We start from the raw sequence: 13,356 nt of genomic DNA, 5'->3' as shown, positions 1-13,356 counted from the left end.
CTAGGGGATCGGCTGTGCTGGATTGGGTGTTGTGCAATGATCCGGAGGTGTTAAGAGAGCTTAAGGTTAAGGAGCCCTGAGGGAACAGTGATCACAATATGATTGAGTTCACTTTGAAATTTGAGAAGGAGAAACTAAATTCCAATTTCTCAGTATTTCAGTGGAATAAAGGAAATTACAGAGGCACGAGAGGGAAGCTGGCCAAGGCTGACTGGAAAAGGGCACTAGCAGGAAGGACACCAGAGCAAAAATGGCTGGAGTTTCTGCGAAAAATGAGAGACGTGCAAGACAGATATATTCCAAATAAAAAGAAATTTTTGAATGGAAGAAGGATACTACCGTGGCTGAGAAGTGAAGTCAGAGCCAAAGTAAAAGCAAAAGAGAAGGCATACAATGAAGCCAAAGCTAGAGAGAAGACAGAAGATCGGAAAGCTTTTAAAAACTAGCAGAAGGAAACTAAGAAGGTCATTAGGTAGGAAAAAAATAATTATGGAAGGAAGCTGGGGACTAGTATCAAAGAAGATACTAAAAGTTATTTTGAGTATATAAAGGGTAAAAGAGAGTCGAGGGTAGGTATAGGACCAATAGAAAATGGCGCTGGAGATATTGTAATGAGAAACACAGAGATGGCAGAGGAACTGAATGTGTATTTTGCTTTGGTATTCACAGTGGAATACATCTGCAGTATTCCAGACATACAACAGTCTCAGGGAAGTGAAGCTTGTGCAGTGAAAATTGCAACTGAGAAGGTGCTCAGGAAGCTTAATGGTCTGAGGGTGGATAAATCTCCTGGACCTGATGGAATGCTGGAATAGCTGGAGAGATTGAGGAGGCATTAACAATGATCTTTCAAGAATCGATAGATTCTGGTATTGTACCGGCTGACTGGAAAATTGCAAATGTTACTCCTCTATTTTAAGAAGGGTGGGAGGCAGCAGAAAGGTACTATAGACCAGTTAGCCTGACATCAGTAGTTGGGAAGTTGTTGGAATAGATTGTTAAGGATAAGATTACAGTGTACCTGGAGACACATGACAAAAGATTCCTGAAAGGAAAATCTTGGCTGACTAGCTTACTGCAATTTTTTTGAGGAAATTACAAGCAGGGTAGACAAAGGAGATGTAGTAGACGTGGTGTACTTGGATTTTCAGAAGGCCTTTGACAAGGGGCCACACATGTGGCTGTTTAGCAAGATAAGAGCCATGAAATTACAGGGAAGTTAACAGCATGGCTGATCGGCAGAAAACAGAGAGTGGGAATAAAGGGATCCTATCCTGGCTAGCTGCCGGTAACCAGTGGAGTTCCACAGGGGTCGGTGTTGGGACCGCTGCTTTTTACAAGGTATGTCAATGATTTGAACTATGCGATTAATAGATTTGTGGCTAAATTTGCCGATAATACAAAAATAGGTGGAGGAGAGGGTAGTGTTGAGGAAACAGAGAGCCTGCAGAGAGACTTAGATAGTTTAGGGGAATGGGCAAAGAAGTGGCAAATGAAATACAATGTTGGAAAGTGTATGGTCATGCACTTTGGTGGAAGAAATAAACGGGCAGACTATTATTTAGATGGGGAAAGAATTCAGAATTCAAAATGCAGAGATGCAAAGGGACTTGGGAGTCCTTGTGCAGGATACCCTAAAGGTTAACCTAAAGGTTGAATTGGTGGTGAAGGCGGCGAATGCAATGTTGGCATTCATTTCTAGAGGTATAGAACATAAGAGCAGGGATGTGATGTTGAGGCTCTATAAGGGACTCGTGAGACCACACGGAGCATTGTTTGCAGTTTTGGGCTTCTTATTTTAGAGAGGATATACTGACATTGGAGAGGGTCCAGAGAAGATTCACAAGAATGATTCCAGGAACGTCTGGCAGCTCTTGGGCTGTATTCCCTGGAGTTCAAGAGAATGAATGGGGATCTCATAGAAACATTCCGAATGTTAAAAGGCCTGAATAGATTAGACTACAGGATTGAAGGGCGTCCATTTAGAACAGAGATGCGAAGAAAGTACTTTAGTCAGAGGGTGGTAAATCTGTGGAATTTGTTGCTACGAGCGGCTGTGAAGGCCAAGCCATTGGGTGCGTTTAAAGCAGAGAAAGATAGGTTCTTGATTAGCCAGGGCACCAAAGGCTATGGGGAGAAGGCAGGGGAGTGGGGATGACTGGAAGAATCGGATCAACCCATGATTGAATGGCGGAGCAGACTCAATGGGCCGAATGTCCTACTTCTGCTCCTGTATCTTATGGTCTCATGGGTGCAATGGTATCTGGAGCCGGCCTTGAAGCAGTAGCCGGTATTCTACTGTACACTATTAAATTTCAATAAACTGATTATCAGAATCTCAACCTTAGTCTGATTATAAGAAAAACTTCTGAAAAACCAATGTAAATCTGACAATTACAATCAAAAAACTGTTGCTGACACACAAGACCATTTTGTCCATAACTCAATGCCAGTTCCAATACCAGTGCCATTCCCCCAATTTTCCTGGAATTCCCTTTAGAAGACCCTGATTCATTCAGTTCCCCTCATCCCAAAGGTCAATTCCAGATTATAATTACAGTCCAAGTAAAATTTATCTTCACAATATTCTCTATTATTTAAACTTTATGTCTTCTGATCCTTGGATAGGATACGTTTCCCAATATTAAACATCCAATTCATATTATTACTATTTATTTAAAAACAACCAATCATTATTTATTACTATTTAGAAACATAAAAACACAGAAAACCTACAGCACAATACAGGCCCTTCAGCCCACAAAGTTGTGCTGAACATGTCCCTACCTTAGAAATTACTAGACTTCCCCATAACCCTCTATTTTTCTAAGCTCCATGTACCTATCCAAAAGTCTCTTAAAAGACCCTATCGTATCTGCCTCCACCACCATTGCCGACAGCCCATTCCACGCACTCACCACTCTCTGTGTAAAAAACTTACCCCTGACATCTCCTCTGTACCTTCTCCCCAGCACCTTAAACCTGTGTCCTCTTGTGGCAACCATTTCAGCCCTGGGAAAAAGCCTCTGACTATCCACACGATCAATATCTCTCATCATCTTATACACCTACATCAGGTCACCTCTCATCTTCCTTCGCTCCAAGGAGAAAAGGCCGAGTTCACTCAACCTGTTTTCATAATGCATGCTCCCCAATTCAGGCAACATCCTTGCAAATCTCCTCTGCACCTTTTCTATGGTTTCCACATCCTTCCTGTAGTGAGGCGACCAGAACTGAGCACAGTACTCCAAGTGGGGTCTGACCAGGGTCCTATATAACTGCAACATTACCTCTCGGCTCCTGAACTCAATCCCATGATTAATGAAGGCCAATACACTGTACGCCTTCTTAACCACAGCATCAACCTGCGCAGCTGCTTTGAGCATCCTGTGGACTCGGACCCCAAGATCCCTCTGATCCTCCACACTGTCAAGAGTCTTACCATTAATACTATATTCTGCCATCATATTTGACCTGCCAAAATGAATCTCACACTTACTTGGGTTGAACTCCATCTGCCACTTCTCAGCCCAGTTTTGCATCCTATCAATGTCCTGCTGTAACCTCTGACAGCCCTCCACACTACCCAGAACACCTCCAACCTTTGTGTCATCAGCAAACTTACTATCCCATCCCTCCACTTCCTCATCCAGGTCATTTATAAAAATCATGAAGAGTAAGGGTCCCAGAACAGATCCCTGAGGCACACCACTAGTCAAATTTATATCTGAATTGCACAGTTTATTTTCTTCTGCTCTGCTTGACCTTTCATTGATCCTGTTAAGAGTTATTATTCTATGGATTTGCAAACTGACAGGAAATTGAATCTCAGGGTTGAATATGGTGACAGATACGCATTTGTGATGTATTGTTCTACTGCTCCCTGTATCATTTTCCACATCCCAGGGAAAGCCCAGATATTTCATGAATTGTGTTACGGTGATTCGGGCAGGGAGGGAGATTCCATGTCATAGGAATGACCAGTTTGTTTTGCTGATGCAGTTATGAATGTTGGTCAGCTGACAGTTTTCTGAATAAATGAAGAAAACTGCAGGTGCAAATGTCTCCCAATATTATTCCTAAATGTCCTGCGTTTGTTGTCAGCCCCAGATTCTGCACAAGTCACTTTGTTGAGCCACCTAAGTACACTCGCCTGTCACTTGATTGGGTATACCTGTATAGAATCAGAATCAGGTTTAATATAACCGGCATATGCCATGAAATACCTGCTCGTTAATGCTAATAGCTAATCAGCCAATCATCTGGCAGCAACTCAAGGCATAAAAGCATGCGGATATAGTGAAGAGGTTTAGTTGTTGTTCAGACCATACATCAAAATAGGGAAGAAATGTGAATTTGGCCATGGAATGATTGTTGGCGCCAGATGGGGTGGTTTGAGTATCTCAGAAACTGCAGATCTCCTGGGATTTTCACACACAATAATCTCCAGAGTTTACAGAGGAGGGTGCGATAAACAAAAACACAATCCAGTAAGCCACAGTGTGGGCAAAAACTTTGTTAATGAGAGAGATCAGAATGGCCAGACTGGCTCAAACTGACAGAAAGTTGACAGTAACTCAAATAACGTGTTACAATGGTAACATACAGTACAGCATACACACACACGTAGTTCTCTGAAAATGGAGTCACAGACAGACAGGGTAGTGAAGAAGATTTTTGCCATGTTGGTCATTAGTCAGGGCACTGAGGTCAAAAGGTGGGAGGTTATGATGAGTCTATATAGGGTGAAGCTGCAGATGGAGTTTTGTGTTCAGTTTTGGTTACCCTGTTATTGGAAAGATGTATTAAAATAGAACGATTACAGAAAAGATTTACAAGACCATTGACAAAGTATGATGGATGAGATTTCGGGAGAGGTTGGACAAACTAGGACTTTAATGCTTGGAGTGCAGGAGACAGATACATTCAAACTTTTTCCATTGTTGGGGAAATAAGACAAGAGGTGATAGGTTTAATAAAGGAGGGGAAAGGAATCAAGACTAGAAACGGAAGGATTGAGGAAGGAGGGGAAAGGTTTAATAAGAACTTGAGGGCTAACTTTGTTTCCAGCATTACCTTTGTGATTTCAGATTTCAAGCAACTGCATCTTTTCTTTTGTTTTTCCTCTCATGTTTTGGCTGGAGACTAGTTAACAAACTGCCAGTAAGCAAAATATTCTTTTAAATTATCTAAAAGTTTATCAATTCTTGCGGTACAACAGGATTTGTTTAATCAACAGAGAAAATAAATGAGTTCAAGATTTGCCAGAATTAATTTGCAGTTAGATGTCCAGGGCTACCCAGAAAAGCAAGGGTAGGGCAGCAGGGTGGTTAAGTTACTAGGCTACAGGGTGGTTAAGTTGGCTGCAGGGTGGCTAAGTTACTAGGCTACAGGGTGGTTAAGTTACTAGGCTACAGGGTGGTTAAGTAGGCTGCAGGGTGGCTAAGTTACTAGACTACAGGGTAGTTACGTTACTAGGCTACAGGGTGGTTAAGTTACTAGGCTGCAGGGTGGTTAAGTTACTAGGTTACAGGGTGGTTAAGTTACTAGTCTACAGGGTGGCTAAGTTACTAGACTACAGGATGGTAAAGTTACTAGACTACAGGGTGGTTAAGTTACTAGACTAATAGCCAGACAGGATCATTAAGCTCTGTCATTAGTGAAATCCCATGACAGAAACTGGGACAGTTAAATTCAAATAATTAAACAAATACAGAATTCTAATCAACTTTTAAAATAGCAGGCTAGTCCCAACAATGGAAATCAGTGGATAATTATCCAGTCTCATCTGGTTCACTTTAGGGAGGGTGGTAAGCTGTTTGCCAGTCTGACCTACACATAACTCCAGACTCATCTAAACGCCTCTTCAGTTCACCAGCAAAGACGGATGGGCAATAAATGCTGCCCTTCTCAGTGACATCTATATCCTGTGAGTGAACAAATAAAATATTATAAATCTTCTCAACCAAGTGCCAGCACAGTTGGCCAATTGAAATTTTTTCCAAGGTTACAACAGTGACTGTACTTCCCAAAGCAATTCACTGGCTGTTATGCAGTCGGGACATCTGTCAAGTGCTTCAGAAATACAAGTTTCTTATTTTCACTCTAGTGGTTTTGGAGGGACATCAATGACCCATGAAGAAAGAAAGATCTTCCCAGCAAACCAACCATCTGTTTAAGGGTTATCTGTCTCACCAGCCATCCCTTTATCCAAGGCATGAACACATTGAATTGCAAGAGGCTGGTGTTGCTGATTTCCCACTGGAACATCAACACTATCACTCAACAGCCAATGACTGTGGTTTGCATAGATATCCCTAGTTCTTTACCACTGCCAGACAAACACCAAGCCAAGAACACTCAGGATTGGATGATCCGAATTCTGAGAGCATAATATTTCAATTCCTTGGGGAAATGCTGCGCAGGATGCAAATTCAGGAATTGGAGGTGAATAGGGAATTGGAAGTCCTCGTACAGGTTTCCCTAAAGGTTAACTTGCAGGTTGAATCAATTAAAAAAGGAAGGAAAATGCAATGTTATCATCCATTTCCAGAGGACTAGAACATAGAAGCAAAGATGTAATGCTGAGGCTTTATAAGGCACTGATCAGACCACATTTGGTGAATTGTGAGCAGTTTTGGACCCTGTAAGTAAGGAAGCATATGCTAGTAATGAAGGCAGTCCAGAGAAGGTTTACAAGAATAATCTGGGATCTGTGTTCACTGGAATTTAGAAGAATGAGGTGGGGATCTCATTGAAACATAGCAAATATTGAAAGGCCCAGATAGAATGGACATGGAGAGGATTTTTCCAATTATGTGAGAGCGCAGGACCAGAGGACACAGCCTCAGAATAGAAAGGCTTCCTTTAGAACAGAGAGGAGAAGGAATGTCTTTACCCAAATATTAGTAGATCTGTGGAATTCATCATCATGGACAACTGTGGAGGGCAAGTCATTTGAGACATTTAAAGTGGAGGTTGATTGCTACTTGATTAGTCAGGGCATCAAAGGTTACAGGAAGAAGGCAGGAGAATGAGGTTGAGAAGGAAAATAAATCTGCCATAATCAAAAGGCAAAGCAGACTTGATTGGCTGAATGGCCTAACTGTGGTCCTATGTCTTACGATCTTACAAAATGCCAGAACCTAGTTCTCGCTGTCTAGCTCACCTCCGGCTCACACACAGCCGACTGAACTGTGAATATCTGAGGTTATCACTGACACACAATGTGTTAAGATTAATGCAGGTGTTTGAATTAATTGCAATGGGATCAACATCCCCAAACAAGGAGGAAACTACAGTTTTATAGTTACTTTTCTTTTTTTTCCATTAGTTTCTAAGACTTTTTATAAATATAATTAAGAATTAAGAAAAATAATTAAAATCTAATTGTGTGCTTTTTATAGAAACATGCAAGCTTATTTGAACAGAGGCAAAGACAGATCTGAAAGCCAATAGATTAATCCGGGGGCAATCAGGAGCAGCCAGCTGGGGGGGGGGTCACTCCTTGTGGCCCGCTTTGCCTCCCGAGTGGACTCTAGTAGGGAAGGTGAGCACAGCCAACACACCCTATCCAGGGCCTGATGGCATGGGGTGTAGTGTGTGGAGGTCCGAGATTCTGGTCTAGATCCAGGACAATCCACCCCTTCATAACTGTTGCAAATTTTTCAGTATGGTGTGGGAGAGGGAAGAGATCAAAAATTGGATCCTCAAAAATGGTTAATTTTGTTGCTGCCTGCAGAAGGGCCGCAGTCTTTGGTCGCAGTTAGCTGAGTGGCAGCAACCCAGGTTCAATTCTGCTTCTGTCAGTCAGGAGCTTGTGCACGCTCCCCTTAAATGCGTGGGTTTCCTCTAGCTGCTACAGATTCTGTCCACATTCAAAAGACACGTGAGTTAGGAGTTCAAATGGGCAGTGCAGGCTTACCTGGCCAGATGGGCCCACACCGGGCTGTATGTCTAAATAAATTAAAAAACTAACGGAAAGTGGCTATATTCAATTCGGAGTTTGAGGAGACTTGGTTTGTCACCAAAGACTCCTGGAAATTTGTACAGATGTACTGTGGAGAGCGTCCTAACTGGTTGCATCACTGGTATGAAGGGGCCATTGCACAGGAACAGAAAATGCTGCAGAAAGTTGTAAACTCAGTCAGCTCCACCATGGGCGACAGCCTCCCCAGCATGCAGGACATCTTCACTTGTCATTTGTACCATCAAGGAGGAGGTACAGGATCCTAAAGACATGCACTCAGCCTTTCGGGAACAGCTTCTTTCCTCTGCCATCAGATCTCTGAACCCATGAACACTACCTTACTTTTTGTTTTGTTCTCCTTTTGCACTTCCGCCATCCAAAGGTAGAGCGTTCCTATGAAACGGTTCGTAAGCCGGGATGTCGTAAAGCAAAGAAGCAATTATCATTTATTTATATGGGAAAATTTTGTGAGCGTTCGCAGACCCAAAAATAACCTACCAAATCATGCCAAATAACACATAAAACCTAAAACAACAGTAACATATAGTAAAAGCAGGAATGATATGATAAATGCACAGCCTATATAAAGTAGAAATACTTTTCCACAATCATTACTGCACTGTTCTCCGTAGCGAAAACTCCACGCAAGCGTCGTCGGCAGAAAATCTCACGCAAGTGCTCTCCAGTAACGTTTAAGCTATGAAGCTGCCAAATCATACCAAATAACACGTAAAAATACACAGCCTATATAAAGTAGAAATAATGTATGTACAGTGTAGTATCACTTACCGGAATCAGGACAGTGCCGAGCACATTGATGATGGTGTGTTAGACTGAGTCATCGCAGGTTGGCTGGTGCAGTGGCCCCCACCCTCCAGGCCACCGACCGATACCGATCCGTGAAGCATGCAGGGGTACAGCAGTAGCTGGGAGGCACACAGCACATCTTTACGAAAAAAGCCAAAACAAACATGCTAATTAATTAGGTGCCAGCCAGCATGTAATTGTCGGCCCAGATCAGTGCCGATTTCCAATTGCGTCGTCTCTGATCTGGGCCAACAATTATGTGTCGGGCGGCACCTAATTAATTAGCATGTTTATTTCGGCTTTTTTCTTAAAGATGTGCTGCGTGTGTCCTGGCTACTGCTGCATTCTCCACAAATCGGTATCTGTCCGTGGCCTGGGGAGTTGGGGTGGTGGGACACCGGGGTGTCATCTTGTCATCGTCTGTTTCCATTAGGGCAGGCAGGTCATCTTCTCCTTTGACTGCCCGCCTCGATGTCGACGGTCGAGGTTCGTCATCTGCTGTGGCTGATGTGGAAGGCTTGCTTGAGTGCTGAGCCTCGTGCATTTTTCTATCACACAGTTCTTTGTAAGCACTCAAACCATCTTGCAAATATCCCCTAAACCTACGTACCCTTTCAAAATTAAAGTTGTACTTTATCATTGCAGTGAAACTCTCACATAGTTGCCTCACGTTCAGTTCCTGGACGACTTCGGTCCATTTGCTACTGCATTCGGTTTCGATTGTCATCCTTTTTTCTTCCAATTGTATCAGCTCTTCATCTATCAGTTCTTGGTCATGAGATGCCAAAACCTCTTCAACGTCATGTTTGTCAGCTTCCATAAGCCAAACTCACTTTATCCTTACTTCGTTCACCACAATCGAAACGCTTAATTATGTCTAGTTTTATGCTAAGCGTAACACCCTTACGAGCTCTTTTAGGCTTTTCCGATACCTTAGAACTCATCTTGCAAATGGCTGCTCACAGGCACGTGTTTAAGCAAAATGCCGGCGAGAATGCAGTTCCGAATCCGGGGAGAGTGGCTGCTCGGGGCACGCGCTGCCTTTTATCGCGTGCTGATTTTTTATCGCACGCTGATTTTTTTTTCGTAACAGTGAAAACACCTTCTGAAAGCGAAAACAGGGTACTAATGTAGGTCTTTCGTAACAGTGAGGTTTCGTAAAGCGAACGTTCGAAAAGCGGGGGACACCTGTACTTTATTTAATTTTTATATATATTTCACAGCATAGCCACTGATACGAAACCTGATTCTGAACAATTGGAAAACAAACAAATAGTAGATAGACAGACAGATAGACAGGCAGACATAGACAGAGAGATAGACAGACAGATGCATAGATAGATAGACAAATAGACAACTGTATAACACTACAAGCTATAGATGGTTTACTTACAGGGTACCAAATGGGTTCAATTTTTACAGACCTACATAAGTCAATTTTATCAGAAAATCCATTCAAAATTCACTCAATAGAGTAACCATACTTCAACAGTATTGTAATGAATGGAATCAAAAGGACATGAGGATGATAAGAATGAACAATTAGTAACAGTGGAGATAACAGTGCTGTACATATCAGAATCAGATTTATTATCACCGGCATGTGACATAATCTAATAGAGATAGAGATAGAGGTAGAGATAGATAGATAGATAGAGAGAGAGAGAGAGAGAGAGAGAGAGAGAGAATAAATAAATAAATAAAATAAAACAATAAATAAACAAGTATGTGCATACATCTGACATTTGAATTTAATAATATTAGAGGAATTTGTTCATCTTGTGTCAGGCAGGTCTGGTCAGGTTTTCATATCACAAAACCATTATTGAGTGATACTTGAAGGTTAAAACAGCTTTGCACCTTAATTCTAAGGATAACATTACAGTAGAGGTTACCTCATGATCCGTGACATTTTCCTCCATGCCAGCAGCAGCAGCTAGAGAGGCATTGTAGATGGCCGAGTCCAAATCCGTGTAATATTCCGGACCAAGAAGATAATCGTAGACATTGTCCACTTCTTCCACTGAAGGAGGCTCAGTATCCTGAGACAGGTGTGGAATAGCGTAGGTATTAGGCAAATCCTGATCCACGTAGCCTATCCTGGCTGCAACTTCAGGAGCAGAGAGGTGACCTCTGCTAACACATGTCTATACATCTGATCAACACTTGATGTGAAGAGCAAGAGGATAAGACGTGAGAGAATAGGACCAATCAAGTGTGACAGTGGAAAAGTGTGTATGGAACTGGAGCAGATAGCAGAGGTACTTAATGAATACTTTGCTTCAGTACTCACTATGGAAAAGGACATTGGTGTTTGTAGGGATGACTTGCACCAGACTGACAAGGTTGAGCATATAGATATTAAGAAAGAGAATGTGCTGGAGCTTTTGGACAGCATCAAGTTGGATAAGTCACCGGAACTGAACAAGATATACCCCAGGCTACTGCGGGAGGTGAGGGAGGAGATTGCTGAGCCTCTAGCAATAATCTTTGCATCATCAATGGGGACGGGAGAGGTTCCGGAGAATTGGAGGGTTGCAGATGCTGTTCCTTTATTTAAGAAAGGGAGTAGACAAAGACCAGGAAATTATAGACCAGTGTGTCTTACTTCAGTGGTTGTTAAGTTGATGGAGAAGATCCTGAGAAGCAGGATTTATGAACATTTAGAGAGGCATAATATGATTAGGAATAATCAGCATGGCTTTGTCAAAGGCAGGTCGTGCCTTATGAGCCTAACTGAATTTTTGAGTATGTGACTAAACACATTGATGAAGGAAGAGCAGAGCAGTAGATGTAGTGTATATGGATTCTAGCAAGGCATTTGATAAGGTACCCTATGCAAGGCTTATTGAGAAAGTAAGGAGGTATAGGAAGCAAGGGGACCTTGTTTTGTGAATCCAGAATTGGCTTGCCCACAGAAGGCAAAGAGTGGTTGTAGATGGGTCATATTCTGCATGGAGGTCGGTAACCAGTGGTGTGCCTCAGGGATCTGTTCTGGGACCCCTTCTCTTTATGATTTTTATAAATGACCTGGATGAGGAAGTGGAGGGATGGGTTAGTAAATTTGCTGATGACACGAAGGTTGGGGTGTTGTGGATAGTGTGGAGGGCTGTCAAAGGTTACAGCAGGTCATTGATATGATACAAAACTGGGCTGAGAAGTGGCAGATGGAGTTCAACCCAGATAAGTGTGAGGTGGTTCATTTTGGTAGGTCAAATATGATGGCAGAATATAGTATTAATGGTAAGACCCTTGGCAGTGTGGAGGATCAGAGGGATCTTGGGGTCCGAGTCCATAGGACATTCAAAAGTACTACGCAGGTTGGCTGTGTGGTTAAGAAAGCATACGGTGCATTGGCCTTATCAACAGTGGGACCGACTTCAAGAGCCGAGAGGTAATGTTACAGCTGTAAAGGACCCTGGTCAGACCCCGCTTGGAGTACTGTGCTCAGTTCTGGTTGCCTCACTACAGGAAGGATGTGGAAACTATAGAAAAGGTGCAGAGGAGATTACAAGGATATTACCTGGATTGGGAAGCATGCCTTACAAGAACAGGTTGAGTGAACTTGACCGTTTTTCCTTGGAGCGATGGAGGATGAGAGGTGACCTGATAGAGGTGTATAAGATGATGAGAGGCATTGATTGTGTGGATAGTCAGAAGCTTTTTCCCAGGGCTGAAATGGCTAACACAAGAGGGCACAATTTTAAGATGCTTGGAATTAGGTACAGAGGGGATGTCAAGGGTAAGTTTTTGTTTTACGCAGAGAGTGGTGAGTGTGTCGAATGGGCTGCTGGCAACTGTGGTGGAGGCAAATACAATAAGGTCTTTTAAGAGGCTCCTGGATAGGTACATGAAGCTTAGAAAAATACAGGGTTATGGGTAATCCTAGGTAATTTCTAAAGTAAGAACATGTTCGGCACGGTATTGAGGGCTGAAGGGCCTGTATTGTGCTATAGGTTTTTCTATGTTTCTAACACTAGTGAATTAGTCTCATTAGGCTCCACAGTCAGCCAGGAGCTCAGGGTGAGGAGGTTGAAACTTGAAATACATTTCTTTTAGTCACCTCCAAAATCATGTTAGTTTATTTTACCATCCTCCCAGGTGGTAAGAACTGACATCTTTTAGTCACCTTCTAGATCATGCCTAAATCATTCACCACCTTCCATGCAGTAAGAACCCAAGTTTTTTCAGATAGGGGACCTCAATCATTGTGTATTTATTTTGCTTTCCTGATGCAGGGAATTTCAAATCCTTCGATGCCCTGCCTTTTTTGTTTTCAGTTCAACTGATGCACTGTAAATCCTCCCCAACACCCCTAACTCTCTTTCTTTATCACCCCAACTAAGAGATCTGGCCAAACAACTTTATAACCATCCCCTCCCTCTTCCTTCCTTGTCAATGTAAACTTCTTGAATTCAGTTTGTAGAGAACAATGAGATTGGAAAATGATGCCTCCAGTTGTTGGTTTAAAGTCTCTATCACCTCAGTGCAGTACATTTCATCATCTGCCACAGCGTTGTGAAGGGAAGGGAGTGGGAAAGAGAGGTGGAGAGGTGGACAGTGTTTTAAACTATCAGCAA

The 13,356-nt window shown here is 42.5% G+C and overlaps 1 protein-coding gene across 2 annotated transcripts in view; it reads right to left on the bottom strand.

Moving 5' to 3' along the window:
* The window catches only part of LOC134339467 (collagen alpha-1(XI) chain-like), a 394,099-nt gene that overhangs the window by 243,850 nt on the left and 136,893 nt on the right, over nt 1-13,356 (bottom strand). For both annotated transcript variants that reach the window (XM_063036004.1, XM_063036005.1), the window contains one exon: nt 10,672-10,818. In XM_063036004.1, coding sequence (XP_062892074.1) covers nt 10,672-10,818 — 147 coding nt within the window. The remainder of the gene's footprint in view (nt 1-10,671; nt 10,819-13,356) is intronic.

The sequence above is a fragment of the Mobula hypostoma genome, chromosome 29 (genome assembly GCF_963921235.1).
Source record: "Mobula hypostoma chromosome 29, sMobHyp1.1, whole genome shotgun sequence".
Lineage (NCBI taxonomy): Eukaryota > Metazoa > Chordata > Chondrichthyes > Myliobatiformes > Myliobatidae > Mobula > Mobula hypostoma.
Note: the sequence above shows the minus strand (reverse complement) of the source record. Positions and strands in the feature narration are given on the sequence as shown.